Source organism: Mastacembelus armatus, chromosome 5 (genome assembly GCF_900324485.2).
Source record: "Mastacembelus armatus chromosome 5, fMasArm1.2, whole genome shotgun sequence".
Taxonomy (NCBI): Eukaryota; Metazoa; Chordata; class Actinopteri; order Synbranchiformes; family Mastacembelidae; genus Mastacembelus; species Mastacembelus armatus.
Genome location: NC_046637.1, coordinates 1,097,967 through 1,114,166, shown reverse-complemented (window position 1 = coordinate 1,114,166; position 16,200 = coordinate 1,097,967). Strand labels below are relative to the sequence as shown.

At 42.2% G+C, this 16,200-nt stretch overlaps 1 protein-coding gene and 1 long non-coding RNA gene across 8 annotated transcripts in view; one reads left to right on the top strand and one right to left on the bottom strand.

Annotated features, from left to right (window-relative positions):
* Positions 1-11,714: 11,714 nt before the first annotated feature.
* Positions 11,715-14,221, top strand: LOC113130650 (uncharacterized). Its single transcript, XR_003295724.2, has 3 exons — positions 11,715-11,824; positions 13,655-13,781; positions 14,090-14,221. It is a non-coding gene; the product is annotated as an uncharacterized LOC113130650 (long non-coding RNA).
* pcbp4 (poly(rC) binding protein 4) overlaps positions 12,819-16,200 on the bottom strand; it is a 201,842-nt gene continuing 198,460 nt past the window's right edge. For 4 of the 7 annotated variants that reach the window (XM_026307433.2, XM_026307436.2, XM_026307435.2 and 1 more), the window contains one exon: positions 12,819-14,941. In XM_026307433.2, the coding sequence (XP_026163218.1) occupies positions 14,515-14,941 (427 nt within the window). In that variant the 3' untranslated portion in view covers positions 12,819-14,514. Of the gene's footprint in view, positions 15,353-16,200 lie in introns of all 7 variants that reach the window. The other 3 variants (XM_026307437.1, XM_026307439.1, XM_026307438.1) reach the window with 3 other exon arrangements.

Genomic DNA, 16,200 nt, shown 5'->3' with positions numbered 1-16,200 from the left:
CTGCTGATGAATGGTGGGTAAATGTCACTGCTGGCTCCAGGAGAGGAAAAGGAGGAGGGAGAGGAAGGGAGGACGTGTCAAAGGATGAGGCTGGGGATTTAGTGTGTGTGTGTGTCTTATTCTGCAAAAATCCCATGCAGAGACTGACAGCAACAATGAATGTGGTGTCCTCAGCATAACGTGTGTGAATCCAGAACCTGGTTCAGCGTACAGGCCTCCATTGTTGTCCAAAAACTATTAAAAACACAGCAGGGAGCCACACCGCTGCACTGGCTCACATGCTTCCTCCTCACCAACAGTGTAAACAGACTGTAAAAAGTGATGCAGTTCTAACAAATGTACCTGTGATGCTGCATCCGTCTGTAAACACCTGTACAGTTCATGCTCAGTGTACAGATGAATGAAACGGGGTTGGCTATTATATTAACACATGATGAGGAGGTCACTGGGCCAGCAGCACTGCATTACTTTCCACAATGACTCATTATATCAGACAGAATAAATGTTTGAGCTTCATCATGTCATTTTCCCATGAATAAAATTTACTGCTGGATATTAGGCTGCTGAAAATCCCCCATAAGATCGTGTGAGTCATCGGTCCAAAAGACTGCACCCTTACACTCATTACCTTAGCGTGAGAGCGGTGATGTGACTAGAAAACCTTTTCACAGCCTTAATGCAGCGTAAGGATTTGGTATTGATCATAGTTACACTCACGGACCACGATAAATACAGTCGTGTGTTTCATTTCCACCGTTAGGAGTTTTAACTAGTCACCATTAAGCTTTTGAGCTACTTATTTCGTTTGACATTTGATATTAAAAGGAGGGAAGATTATTGATCTTAATGTACCTGTACCTTCATGGCCTGAGAGCATGTACATTTGTGGATTATTTAAAGATACTTATTGAAAGATGCACTAATAAATGATTTGTTTGGTGTTTTAACTTTTTATCTACGGTGAATGGTCCTTTATTATTTTTGCTGTTACTTCATGTGGGAGTTCTTAACATATTTTTTTTTTGACTGCTCAATCAAGGGGTGCCACAGCGGATCAATTGATCCTCATGATTGATTTGGCACAGGTTTTATACTAGATGCCCTTCCTGATGCAACCTTCTCATTCACTGGTGTTTAGCACAGACACTAAGACCGCACTGGCTTGTGCAACCTTAAGTCTAGTGGTCCTTGGTCTTCCAAGGTGGTCTCCCATCCAACGATGGGACCAGGCCTGGTCCTGCTTAGCTTTCAGGATCAGACAGGATCGAGCACTTGCAGGATGGCACGGCCACCGAGTCTATTTTAACATTTAACAAAGACGACAGTCTGTCCCTGAACACCCAAACATAGAAAACTGTATAATCACGAGTGGATATTGTAGAAAACTAGTGAAATATTTTGTTTTGTTTTTTTTTTTTTGTAGAAATGTTCAGTAGGAACATTTTTCAGATTGGCAGTTTTTCATTTAAACCTTTCTTAATTATGTTCCTCTCAAAACCTGTTTCAAAAGCGTTTACTGGTTAGTGGTATATGATCAGCTTTAAAATTTTGCTCTTTGTTATTGTAAGTTTACTTTTCGTCTTTGCCTGTTTTCAGTGAGCAGTGATGTTTTATTTTGAAGGCTGCAATCTGCGTTATTTGAGAGATGAAAGAGAAATCCAATTTCCAATACTTTTTCATTAAAACTTTCTTTGTGTCTACAATGCTGTCCTGTCCCTAATGACACATACTGTCTTCCATCCCCTGAATTAATTATCTGTCTATTTATCTATTCATCTATTGGATCTAACCAGCTAACCTTTATCCATCTTGTCTCCTTCCTTCCTTCTCTATTTGCATATTCTCAAATCTTATTATCCTTGCATCCTCATCCAACTTCTGAGGCCGACCTGAGGATGTCTGCACCGCAGAAACACACACATTTTATTTCTTTCAAATCTAAGTTTAATGTGTGGACAGATTCACCAGATAATAATAGATCTGAATGAGGAGTTGATTAGTGGCACCTGTAATGCACCTTTTCAGTGAGCACATAAAAAATAAGTGGAATCTTAATAAATAAGATGAGGTTTTGCACCAACAGTGGAAAGGTCCAGTTCTGAGCTCTTAATTTGTGCTGTCCTGGCAGGATCATTGAGACTGATCTTGATATATTAGAGCTTAGATGAGCTGCTGCTGATATTGGGGCCAATGTTAAGTTTCCTCACACATTACATGAATAAATAGGTACACTAAGGTTCACTTTCTTCATTGTGTTCAGAATCACAACCAAAACGAGTCCTGTGCACAGTATGTTACAGGTAAAAATCAAAATACAGGACTCTGACACTGTTTCAGAACATTTTTTGAATCTGCTCAGAATTTCCTGGTCCAGTCCTTTTTTAGCTTTTCTTGGCCGGGCTGTGCCTCCTTTCCCGCCCTTTCGGATGTGATGGATGATCCTGGTTTCCGGATGGTATTTATAAATGTTTGTGTCTCTCTATCTGTCTTGTCCCTTCTATATGCGTCTGTCTTAGTCTATAACCTGACATTTGTGTACCCAAGGAAATGTCACACAGAAGTAATCCCCCCGGACCAGCTGTGTGTGTGTGTGTGTGTGTGCGCGTGTGTGTGTGTGTGTGTGTGAGACCATTGTGACCTTCCTCACAAACAGCAACATTTTCAGATAAAACCATTTCCCGTCTTAAACCTGGTGAAAAGCAGCAGCAGGAGGCCAGTGTTGCTATATATCTGAGCCTCAGTCCCACCCACCTCATCACCACCATCCTGTCCTTATTCCCATCTTGCATCCTCCTCCTCCTCTTCTTCACTTCTTTTATTGCAGCTTCTGCCCCCATTGATTGCACCCTCACCTCACATCTCCTCTTCTGAAGTCATCTTCTCTGTTTCGTCTCCTCCTCCTCCTCTGTCAGTCCTGATGGATAAGGTCTTGTGATTGCCTTGTCAGACCTCTGGAACATCTGCCCTTCTAGCACTGTGGTGTTTGTGTCTGCACCCCCCCCCCCCCCCCCCCCCCAGAGATGATTGGATTGCATTGCATTTACAGGCACAAGGGCTGGATGACTGAACAAAGCACAGAGAGAGAATCAGGCTAAGTTGTGTTGTATTTTTCACAGTAACATTTTACTTTTTCCCCCCATAGCTGTGCTTTTCTAACAAAGGGCATCATCCAGTCTCTTATATTTGATTTTCACTGATGCTTAAATGGCATTGACAAAGATTATTAGCGTTTCTTTACTGTTAAACAGATTTGTTTTACGTGAGGCAAGGGAAAGTAAAATACGCAGCACAGCTCATTTTTATTTTCTCGTTGCAAAAAAATACTTAAAAGCCAAACGTCGTCTTCGACCTTCCTTCTGCACACAGTTAACTTTCAAATGTGCTATGTAAATAATGAGAACTGTCCTGCGAATCAAAAAAGTAGGAAATCCATATAATGATAAATAATAAAGTCAATTTTACTTAACTGCACCTTTCAACAAAAAAAGCATTTATAGTTAATACACTTCATTCATATTTGTGTAAGTAGTTTATTTATGTTTATGCAATTATTTTGATATATGTTTGGAACTAATGCTAACTAAAACAATAATTTCATGGTTATGCTCAGATAACACACAGCACTTGGTGGGGAAAAGATCCTGTCTGTTAAATATTAAACAGGATGATGTTCTATAAGGGCAAACGGAGGATGTTTTTCTGTTGTTGTAGACTTTAATAGCAACGAGAGATAAAACTGATCTACAACTGGACTAAGAAATGTTAAAAATCGCACGACAATAAACACAATTAACTTCCTCTAACATAACAAAGCCGTTACTGTTCTTTAAGTGCAGGAGAAAGTGCTCCAAGACGGTTTTAACAAATTTGTAGTTTCTGATCTTTTTAGTTAAATATCAGAATTGCTTAAACTATGCCAATAACTCAAATGAGTCACATTTAGCTTAAGCTCAACCCACTGTGCGTATAGCCAGTATCATCTTAGAGAAAATACTCATTTTTCAGCAGAGACACAGAAGCTGTTGGTGAGGAAATAACATCATGTGGAAACAGCTTGGAAACATTAGAAATGATGAAACATCTCACAATATTATTATTCTGTGCAAAGCTGCTGCAGATCTTTGTTGGACACAGATGGCAGTAAATGGGGTTTGTGTCTTGTCCCTTTAAAACAGTCAAGACTACAAAAACCACTTACTCAACAAACTACGTGAAGGTTGTGCTGTGGTCCATCATTCTCTACTGTTTCCTGCTGCTGTCACACAAACACACTTTAGTCCTGAATCATCAACTTTGTGAGATGCTCAAAATTCATTGTTTTGCCGGCTGTGAGCAGAGGTCATGTTGTAAGAAATGCAGCACCACGAATGTTTGTGTCTCATTTCTTAGTTCTGGGCTTAGTCTGATTGCGTCCCCACCTTTTTCCAACATGCATATGATCAAATCCAGCAGCCGCTAATGGGATTAATGTAAATGTGATTGTCCACCGGCAGTTTCAGATTAAGAATAGGTTTACTCTCCACTACTAAATGGACTCATGCTTTAGTTCTAGTTTGGTCCTAACTGCTTTCTGTGAAAACATTTGTGTTCAGGACATTTATTTGGACTCACCGTGCATCTGTTGTCCATCACTGTTGATCTCAAACTGCAGTCTGGAGAGCTCTTAGCTGGCGAGTGCACATGGTGGAAGCAGCTGCTCATCACAGCGCTGACTCTCTTACACTGATTTATCGACGCCCATATTCTTCTGTAATCAAACTACTGCAGCACAGCTCTGCCCGTGTCGGCTCAGGCCTGGATCTCCACATTTCAAACTGTGATTTTTGAGGGAGGAGGATACTGTGTAAAGTAATCCAGCTGTTCAGAGAGGGCAGAGGTTTGGGGGCAGGAAGGCGCTCAGATACTGTGATGGTCTTTTCACTGGAGCTAGAGGAAAGTTGATCAGGAAATCAATGTGCACATTGTAGTTGAGCATTTTCTCGCAGATTCTCTGTGGCGCCTTCAGGACGTCGCTGTGCCTGTAAAACTGATTATTGTGCCCCCTGCTGTTTGCCTTCTCGGCCTCTCGGGGTTTATAAATGTTTGTGTTTTAATGATTTTGCACAGACTCATTACCTTGTGTCGTTTAGGTATTTATTATGTTTTTATCTGTTGAAATAGTTGAGTCCGTTCTTTGTTCCTGTGGTCTCGGGGCATCTGACAAAGTCTTAAAAAGCACGATCGATAAATCGTCCGTTTAAGAGATCGTGAACTATTTTATGAACGTCTCGTATCGAAGTAGCATTTCCAGATGCAGTTTACTGTGTACCTTTTGTGCCCTGCATGGGTCCTGAGGAACATGGATCTACCCATGTTGTGTTTTGGCCACTCGTACTTTGGTGTGATGCAGAATGTCTGACATGACTGATGCTGTGATTTTGCCTGGTGAACAGTCTCTGGTTCCATCTTGTTGGGCAGTTGTTGAAACCAGAAAAACACATTTTATGTCTGAAAGGGAAACAGTGAAATACACAGGAACATAAACTCCAGAAAAGCAATGAATTCATTGTACGTTTAATGAATATGGCTGAAACATCACACGAAGTTCATTCTGTTCCACCGCGATGTCTGAACAGCTTCCATAGATAATACAGAATAAATAGATAATACCCAATTAGATGCAAACCAAGTGCAGCTGACATCAGCCCATCACGGCGCCATTATTCCTCCCCTGCTGGTGTCGGCAGACGTGACATCTGTATAATTATTTCCACTGGTCGAGCTGCTTGGTGTTTGCGAAGGGTCCTCGTATGAACAGGCTGTGTTAATTGTTGTTTAAAACACAGACTAGAGCCGCTATCCGTGTAATTACTGTCTCCCTGACTTGCTTGTCTTTATCTATTTGGCCACTCAGATTTGTGTAGACAGAGAAAACGAATTGTTTGTGTGTGTGTGTGTGTGTGTGTGTGTGTGTGTGTGTTTGGCTGTGGTCTTTGAAGAGGAGGCAGCAGCCGAGATGAGAGCTGTTCATTTTGCGATAGATCAACGTCATGTTGGTGTCTGCAAGGCAAACACGCACACACCTAAACACACACACACACACACACACACACACACAGTGCACTAACAGACACACACACACACTTGATTCTGCCTGTGTGTTATTTTGACCAGCTGTTGATCTCTAAGCTCTTATTCTAAGACTCACTTTCATCTCAGGCAGCAGCTCAGTGTTTATAGAGAGGGTGGCTCATGTCTGTGTCTGTGTGTGTGTGTGTGTGTGTGTGTGTGTGTGTGTATTTCTGGAATTTCAGCTGAATATCATCAGTCTCACACCTTTGACAAAGCTAACTATTGATGGGGTACTCAGGGCTAGTGGTGAACTACTCATATTAAAAGTGCCCAGCTGCTGTACACTAGTACAGGTGTGAGGATAAAGCGCAGTACAAGCACAGGCATCGTGGGATTGAAACAATTTACAGATTAAATTTTGGTAAATCTGGCTGTTTCTTGGGCATGTGGCTTTTTTCCGGCATTTCCCATCATCCCACTGTAACGAGCGAGCTGAGGTCAGATAGTGTGAGGGCGTATTCACATCTGCCTGGTTTAGTCTCCTCTGTGTGGTTTGTTGGGACAGGTCTGAACAAACTGGGCCAACTACAAAAAAAAGTAATGTTACTGTGTGTTCAGGTGAACCAGGTGAAGTCAGCAGGTCGATGTACAGGCTGATATCTCCAGGTCGTCTTTGCAAAGCATGAAGCAGTTTTGGGGCATATTCCCTAAGTCCAGTCTTCACTGTGTGGACCACAGTTTGGATCAGAATCTAATTATGTGGTTTCTGCATGTTGCAGAATAACACAGGAATATTTAACAGGACAGAACACAGACCTGCTTCCTGTGTTTACGTTCTTGTTCCCGTCTTGAGACTCACTTTACCAATGAGCAGCAGGAATGTTCTCATGTGGCTTGCAGTGATGCTTCTTGGTTCTGAATTTTCACTGTGAAATGAATGTGGTCCTAGTTTACAAACTGGTCCACAGATTCAGACCAGAGCAAAGAAACTGCAGGCTTGTAAACTCTAAAAGAGGGAGTGAGTCTTCAGCTCTTTGTGCTGAAGGGATTTTACCATCTATATCTTCTGTCTGTCTTGTTGCTGTTAGTCATAATATTCACAGTCTTTGTTGAGAGTGAAAGTGCACGGGGAACTTCAGTTTCTCTTACTTTTCCTCCAGATGCTCTTTGTTTCTGTTTTTGTGCTCAGGCTAAATTACACCCTGGCTGGAGTCTGAAGTGGGTGTGCTTTTGTTGCAGCTCCTGCTACCTATGGAAAATCTGTTTGCCTCCACACGAGGGTTTTCCACTGACCTTGTTTACATTTCATGCTGCATTTTGTTCTGGCTCCATGCTATTAGTGCATGTGCTCAGCAGCACTCACCACAGTACAGCTGCTGAGGAGAGGGGACCTTGTTTGTAAGTGCAGCTGCAGTCTCTTCACTGTGTGAATATCAACAGTGGAAAACGTACTGAGCTTCTTTACATTATTAAATCTAAAATACTCTTTGTGCAGGAAACTGGTCGCTGTTTGATATAAACTGGATAACTTCATCTGCAGCAGTGCATCACGTTCTACAAGATCTCATATGTTTGGACAGGAAGAGGATGAAAAGTCATTGGCAGTAAAAAGTACAATATCTGCCTCTAGGATGTAGTGGCATAGAAGTACAAAGTTGTAGAAAACAGAAATACTCCTGCAAAGTACAAGCATACAGTACTTGAGTGAATGTTCAGTATAAATGCAACTATTTTTCTGCAGTTTTCAGGGCGTGTGTGCAGACAAATGTGGAGAACGTTCTCAGATTCCTCGCTGTGATGTTGTCAGGCTGCAGCTTCTGAAACTGTGGCATTTGCTGAAAATTGAATACATATAACGCTCATTTTCACTTCATCTTTTCATTTGGTTTGTCTTTTTATATCTCATGTCGTTTTAGAACGAAAACCAGGCTGGCGTTGAATCTATTTCATCATAGTTTCCACCGACTAAATGAACCTAGTTCTAGCAGCTCTTTTTGATTGTAGTGCTGTTGTTTTGAACAGTGGGAGGAGACACTGCAAAGATTAGTCGACTAAATGCTCCTTCCACTTTCTGAGATGTGAGGATTTGAGGCTTCTTTGGTGTCCATGACACTTGGAAGCAAACTTTGTGCCTCTGTAACTGTAATAAGCCACTGTGGTGACGCTGCTGTAGACAACTGTTGAGTTCCTGTTGTGTAATCACGCCCTCAGATATATTTGGACTATAATTAAAGTTGAAAGTTAGGCATGTACAGCTCGCAGTAAGAGCAGCCAGATTTTAGTGGTAAATCGAGCGTGCAGCTCCTGTCCTGACATTATTTACACCTGTCTGCTCTGAAACTAACCAACAAGAGGAAAACATGAATCACTTGTTTGTTTTTTCAGTGTGGGTTTTATTTATTAGAACATGGTGTGTATGGAAAGAAAACAGAATTACAAACACATCAGGTTGATACACAAACAGAGAACCTCCCCATCTTCACGGGGAAGCACAAACGAAAACAGAAAGATGATAGTACGTCACACGCAGTAGAGAATATCTTGTCGTAATGGAGTTTCCATGTTCAGTACAGTGCAATACGATATTTCTAACTGTTCATTTTGTTTAGCTGTTGGTTCAGAGTGAAAGTGTGTGTTCAGGTGTTGTTTATGTGTGTTGTTTGCAGTAGAAGCTGTGTGTATTTTTGTAGTACAACTCGGAATGAGAACGTTGTTCTAGAGTAAATCTCTTCCCTGTTTATGATAAAGTCGTGTGTTGGTGAAACGTCCGTCCTGCTGTCCTGAGGGTCTGATTCTTGCAACACATTTACCCTGAAGAGCAAATTACAGCTCGTTTTCACCTCTGAGGCTCCACCGGACCGGACTTCAGACTTAATGAGCGTGCAGTGTGTGTTGGCCATTTCCACAAAGAATCTGTGGGTAATAAGGGATTTCAGGCCCCATTTGTAAGGACACAAGTCGTTAGGTTATACAATATGTTCATTAAAAATCATGGTAGAGGTTGAACTAATTTTTCCTCAATGCAGCGAATGAGCAGCTCAGATTTAACACGTTTGGACTTCAACAACTAGTTGTCCTGATGTAGCAGGAAATAAATGTTTTAGCTGAATTTCTCCACCTAGAAATGCGTTTTGTTTATTAGTCACCTGCAGTAACCTTAATAAGGGAGTTGAACAATTTTGTGGAAGTATTTTAATTTGTCTAAAGTTAGAGAATAGTCTTTAGAGTTGAGCACAATGCTTTTTGATTGAAGCGTTCTCAGTACGAGGTTACACTTAATGCAGATTATTCAGGCGTGTTCAGATATGGCCTTCACCGCAGATGAGACTAGTGGAGTTTTAGTTGTTTTAATGTGAAAACAGTGTCTGTCCTGGCTCAAGGATCAACTGACTGAGGTCATGCTTTTATGAAACTCAGGCCTTGAGCTAAATGTCTGTTTTCAGTCAGGCTGCTGCTTTAATGGCCAACAATGAACCTTCAGGCCTAAGAAGGTTGTAGACTTTTCCAGTTGATACTGTATAGTGGTGCTGTTAAAGGTGCAGATTTTAATAGATCAACTAAAACGGTCTGCTCAAATCTGATCATTACTGAAGCCTGTTGTTACTAGTCAGTGTCGCACTGCTCTTCTTTTATGACACTCCTACATGCTGCAGCACAAACATTCTGCTGCATATTTAGATTAAAACTGTGTTGGATGTTCAACTGTTCCTAAATATTTTCTCTTTTCTCTCCTTCAGAAACGAACCATGTGAGCCAGTGCAGCGGTGTGGCTCCCTGCTGTGTGTTTAGTTTCTGGACAACGATGGAGGTCTACAGCACAGCCCCCCAGTAAGGTAAACCAGGTTCTGGATTCACACACATTACGCTGATGACACCACATTTATTGTTGCTGTCAGTCTCTGGATGGGATTTGGCCTCAGTAACACACACACAGTGTCACCAGTTCTATCACTGAAGTCATGTCTTCATGGCAGGAGCAAAAGGAGACTTAGCTGAGGTTTCTGTGTTGGTTCTCAAAGAACATCTCTAACACCCAGAGGACTGTAGATGTCCTGTCTTCAGTTAAACACACCATCTTGCAAGTTGAGAGTAAATTTCTTGAGTACATGTTGACATTTTGTAATGGTATGTTTTTTATTTAATGGGATAATTTGCGATGCTTTCTCTCAAACTCTGTCCTTGTACTCAAATAGTCCTCATGCTCAGATTTGTTCTGCTCGTGCTCAGTCTGAAAGCTGCTTGGACAAACTATTATACTGAAAACCGACCACACTGCCTGTGTGGCTGCCATAGTTTCATTGGTCAACACTGGATGGAGGAGTTTGGTGTGAGCCCAGGAAATTACTGCTGGAAGTCTGAGCAGGGACTGTCTGAGTACAAGGACTGGGTTTTGAAAACAACAAAAACATTTTCAATTTGAGAGTGAAATTTCTTGATGAAAGACGTCGGTCTTGAATAAAGACATACTTTCCCAGTTTGGTCGTGCCATGAAGACGTACGGCAGAGCACAGTGACGGGTCAGTCACAGGGTTGTAGCGTTATGAATGAAACAAAGCACTACCTTAATCGGACCGAGTGGGCACCTTTGTGATTCAGGCGGTTATAAGGTTTGGGTTGGACTGTGTTCAATTGTAAACTAACTGAATCGATCATCAGGGCAGATGGTTAGCGAGTCAGACCCATAGTCTACTGTAGCCCTTTCGTTTCAGCTGCACCTCACAAGCACCAGCATAGCCCCCGTGTTAACCCACACACGGATCACTGAGCTGAACCACGCAGATGTTTTTGCATAGACATCAATTCAATTCAGACACATGGACAATGATCAGAAAGAAAAAAAAAAACCCTAATGAAATGAGAAAGTAGTGAGGACAGATGAGTGGTGCGATGAAACACGGCGTCCACAGCTGAGTTCAAGGTTTTCTGACTTTATAAAAATAAGTGAGCTTGTTTAATATACCATATTATCATCAGTAGGTTTAAAAACAAACAGAAGGAACAGACTCTATGCATCAACAACCCATCTAGTTAAATATGCACATATTTGTACACGCACGTGTCTGCCTGTCGCTGTCACTCTGCAATGTGTAGCTACTCATCCGGCTCCGTTTGGTATTGCTTTTAGTCCACACTGTCAGTGAAGAGGGAGTGCAATGACCAAGACGTGTGTGTGTGTGTGTGTGTTTGCGAGTCATGTGGTTGTGTCTGTAAGTGATTTATCAAGATCATATTTGTGTATTTGTGTGTACGTGTTAGTGAGGCCAAGCAAACATGCAGCATTAGTCTCTGACACTCAGGCGACGACAGGAAACCGTGCTGAGCATCAGTAGTTAGAAAAAATAAATAGAAAATAAAACTAACATCGCTTATTACTTTCACACAGAATCTGCCACAGAACTAAGTAGACCGACCCCAATCCTTATCTAACTGTCCATCAGTCACATTAATACAGTGGATAGAGTCTGTCAGAGGTCAGAGGTCAGGGTGGAGGAGTTTATATATAAAAAAAAAAAGCCCTAAAGTAGTGAAAGTTTTCAGATCCTTTACAAACAGAGAGCAGCTGCAGATTTTTGTGTGTTCCTGAGTCCAGATCCCATCCAGAGACTGACAGCACCAATGAGTGTGGTGTCCTCAGCGTAATGTGTGTGAATCCAGAACCTGGTTCAGCTTATGGGTCTGTGCCATAGACCTCCAATGACCAGGTTCTGAGGACACCACATTCATTGGTGCTGTCAGTACCAGACACACAGAATCCCCAGCTGCTTCCTGTGAAGTAAGTACCTGATATACTGTTATAGTCCTGCACTCAAATGAACATGTTCAAATAAATGTGTTTTTATGTTAAAACTTACATTTTGGTTTAACATAAAAACATATTTATAAAATACAATGCATTGAAGGTAACAGGTAACAGTACAATATTTGAAGTATAGAGTAGCATAAAGTATTTTATACTCACTTTGGCACTGTAGTTTTGATGTAGTCATGCCATCTACCATAAACTACTGACTTTATCCCCCGTGTTGCATGTGAGTGATGGACTGTCCTGTGTTAAATCTGCAGGAATTTGTTACTTTGCAGTGTGTTAAGCCACATTTCACCTGTCGTCTATCACAGCCCGCCCCTGCTGACAGGATTATTGATCGGCAGTACTGACCCGGGAGTTACTTTACACAGTGCTGGCACATCTGGCTTTCAACACTCACTTCAACAAAGCTCTTCGCTGTAAACGTTTCAAAATGAAAGCAAAATAAAGTCAGATTTGCTTGTTGCCGTCACTTGCAGGCTGTTAGAGCAGCAGCAGCACAGTGGGTCAGTGCTGCACCTGAAAATCTCTGTCAGGACAAATGAATGATCACGTCTTTACAGTGATTAGGGGGCACAGTTAGGTTCTGTGGGTGGTGACGGTAGAAGAAAAGCAGACATTTACAAACACATCCTCAGTGAGGAGGTGTGTTTGTGGTCAAATGTCCAGTCTGAGCTCACACATCCACTCACTACTCTTCTATCTAACAAAAACATCTGGTTATTAGCATTAGTGGTACAGTGATAATTATTTTTCTCCAAAACAAGGTAAGTTTGTTCACACAACTAAAAAAAAAAAAACAACTCAAACACAGTTTTACAGTATTTACCTGCAGCCATGTTGGATTTTTTTTTTCTTTTTCTAAAACTGTAAATGTAATACTCATTTTAATAAGTTAAAAAATAATTTAAACAGCACATTTCAAAAGAGACTTGTGAACAAAAAAAACAGACTGTACGGACTTGTTAACGCAAAAAAGACGTTTTTAAATCTGCTCTAAAAAAAACAAAAAACTCTTTACAGCAAATCCTAAAAATAAAAACATCAGGGAGAGGAAAGAAAAGGTGACTCACAAACAGACGTATATAAAAGCAGAGTTGTTCAGCTCAGTGTTAGTGACCGGTGATATAAACTCTGAGGGATTATTTCAGATTAGTCAATAAATAGAAGCGTATACAATAGAATAAAGAGTAGGAGACGAAAAGAGCAGAAAACAGACGAGAAGGGAAAAGCTGAATAGTCTCTATGGCTTTTACAGGCTTTGTGGCCCAAACAACCTTAAATATCAGCATCACCACACAGCAGCTACAAACAGCGTCACTCCATAAGGGCAGAGCTGCAGGAACAAGGTGTCAACAAAACTCAACAGTGCAACATGTAAAGTGGGATTACTGGACAGTCCTGATGTGGCACAGCTGCTCAGAGACCAGATCCTGCTCGGAGACCAGATCCTGCTCAATTTGACTTTTCCATTGTCATCGGACACAGTCGGGTCCATAAGTATTTGTGACACCGTTTTTGTAATTTTGATTCTGTTCACCATCACGATGGATCTTCAAAGATGCTGTTGTTGAAGCAGAGTTTTAGTTTTAATTTTAGTTTAGTTTAATAAAAATGTTTGGAAATTACAGCCATTTTCATAACCACCAGTTTGAAAGAAACTGGATAAATGAACATAAAAATCTATAATTATGCTGGATACCAATTTTTTGTCATGGTGTGCAAATGCAAAATGATAAAAACCCGTCACTGATCATGGACCCATCTCACGTCACTGCTCGCTCTTTCTGGTTATAGAAACGTAATCGTCTGCCCCCCAGGGAGCAGCAGAATGAGCGAGCGCAGGGTAAAGGAAGCTCACAGGTCTGACAGGAACTGTTTCCTCACTGCTCTCTTCCTTCAATCACAGCGAAATGACCAACTGGTAAGAAATTTTTACTGTTTACTGATTATTTCAGCTTTTTCTGTTACTTACATATTTATATTCACTAATCTGAGGTTTGAGAATTTAAAACAATTTGAAAGTGATATTTCTTATATCATGTGGTCATACAGAACCTGCATATTAACATCTTTGATGAGGTTCTCTGACATTTGTACTGTGCAGGGGATTCTAACGTTAGAAAATCACCTGGTAACCACTCCCTGGTGGACAAATAGTGGCAGTTTTAAAACGTATTTTTGTCATTGTCATAAAGAAATGACAGTAATATGGAGCATATTTATCCACAGGTTCTATTCTTCAGGAAAAACGGGTCTAATCAGCCAGATCAGGATGGTTCTTGCACTATTTGCTCAAAGACTGAGTAAATAAAGCAGGAAGGAACAGCATAACAGTGAAGAGCTGCAGGCCTCCAACAAGCCATCAAGATAAACTGCTCACTTCGCTGTGTGGTGCAGCGGGGAAACACTCCGCACATCACTGGAGATTGGAAACGCCCAATTTGTGGCTTTGTGTGCCCCCCAATGGATCAGTCTGCCTGAAATCACATATTCCAATCATCCCACTTTGACATTTGCGTGACACATGGAAAAAAAAAATCGGTGGAAAGTCAGAGGAAAGTCAGAGTGTAACCAAGAAAACTAAAGAAGGAAAAGTGCCCTTCCCGTCTGAAAACCAGCCCAGCAGCTACCTCAGTGACGCTTCCTCTCGTTCCTCAGTACGGAGCAAACTTCTGTCTCTCCGGTTTCTTTATCCCATTGGCCGAGGACGAGATCTTGGCCGTGTAGGACGCCAGGGCCGCTGCTGCGTGTGCCGGGACCTGGACGGCTGCCGTCGGCACTGACCCCGGTAACACAGGAGCCCCGATGGCCGCCGCTGCTGCCGCCGCCGCCGCTGCTGAGGCAGGAGGGTTGGAGAGGGCCAGGTAGGGGATGGATTTCACTCCCAGGAGGCTGGAGAGGGGGAGGGCGTAGGGAGCGCCCAGGATGGGAGCATGGGGCAGCGTGGCGCCCATCGCTGCCAGGGGGGAGGAAGAGGAGGACGAGGCGGAGGCAGGGGGAGCGGGCTGGGTGAAGCTCATGGTCAGGTCAACGGGAGACGGCATGGAGGAGGACTGGGCGGTGGATTTGGCGGTCTCTAAACTGGAGGAGGGAGGGAGGAGGGAAGGAGGGAGGAAGGGAGGGAGGTGGAAGGAGGGGAGGGGACGGAGGGTGGAGGGGGAGGACAGGGGTCAGGGACAGGGAGTTTTGGATGGAGAAGGGTTAGAGGGTTAAATAAAAGACATGTTAAAGAAATAACCGAAAAGAAAATTAACCCAGAAACTGAAGAGGATATTTTGGAGAGTAAAAATGAAACAAAGGAAACTCGACAAAACCAAAATCATAAGACAGGTGTGTTTTGCTGGAGGTTGCAACAGATTATTGTAGGGGAGTTCGCTGTACGGATGGGGGGTGTGCTGTATAAGTTGGGGTGATGGCTTGGGAGGGGGCTTAGGGAGGAGGGAACAAAACCATTATAGATATATTAGGACGGAGGCTTTGTCAGGCAAGATTCTGATTCAAAAACAAGAAGAAGAAGAAGAAGCATAAAGAAAAACCAACGTCTCACTGCACATCCAGCTTTTAACAGACTCTGTGCCACATATGAAAAGAAACAGGAACAGCAAAAATGTTTAAAGTATTTAAATAAAGTATTTAAAGTATGATAAGTACTTTATTACTTCCCACCAGTGGTGAACTGCTACAAATGCACTTTAACTCTCTCCCAACTCTCACACTGGTCACTTCCTTCAGGATGGAGTCACTGAGCTGCTGAGACAGAGGTGGACTAACCGTCTCATCTGTCAGTCGACTGATTAAAAACAGAGTATTTATCAGGGATGCCTCGCCGTCATTCCCTGACCTGACATTTCAGACTGAATGAGACTGACCCAGTCGCTTCACGCTCCATGTGTGATTCCCCAGCGTTATTCTCCCTGCTGTCAGTGGCGGGAACGCCGCTAAGTAAAATCTCAATTTCACAGAGTCCGGTCATGAATTTGCATATTCATGATGGCGCGTATTAAAGCGTCCTGGCTGTCAGTATCCTGGGAAGACGCTCCACGTTAAACGTAAAGCTTCGTTTCTTTCTATCAGGTAATGATTCTGGTGTGATCCCTCCTACAGAGGTGCTGTAATGCTGCTCCGCTTAATCTGCAATAAAACCAAGTGTTAACTTCTCTTGATGTCATTACCTAAGAGCCCTTCAGTTACATGTAAAGTCTTTCCACTGTAGAAGTCTATGCTGACAAATCAAATAATGTATTTTTAGCTAACATGTATGTAAGTCTGACATTATTATAAACACACACACACCTGCACTTACACTACACACGGAGTAGAATAATTCTAACCCATAAAGT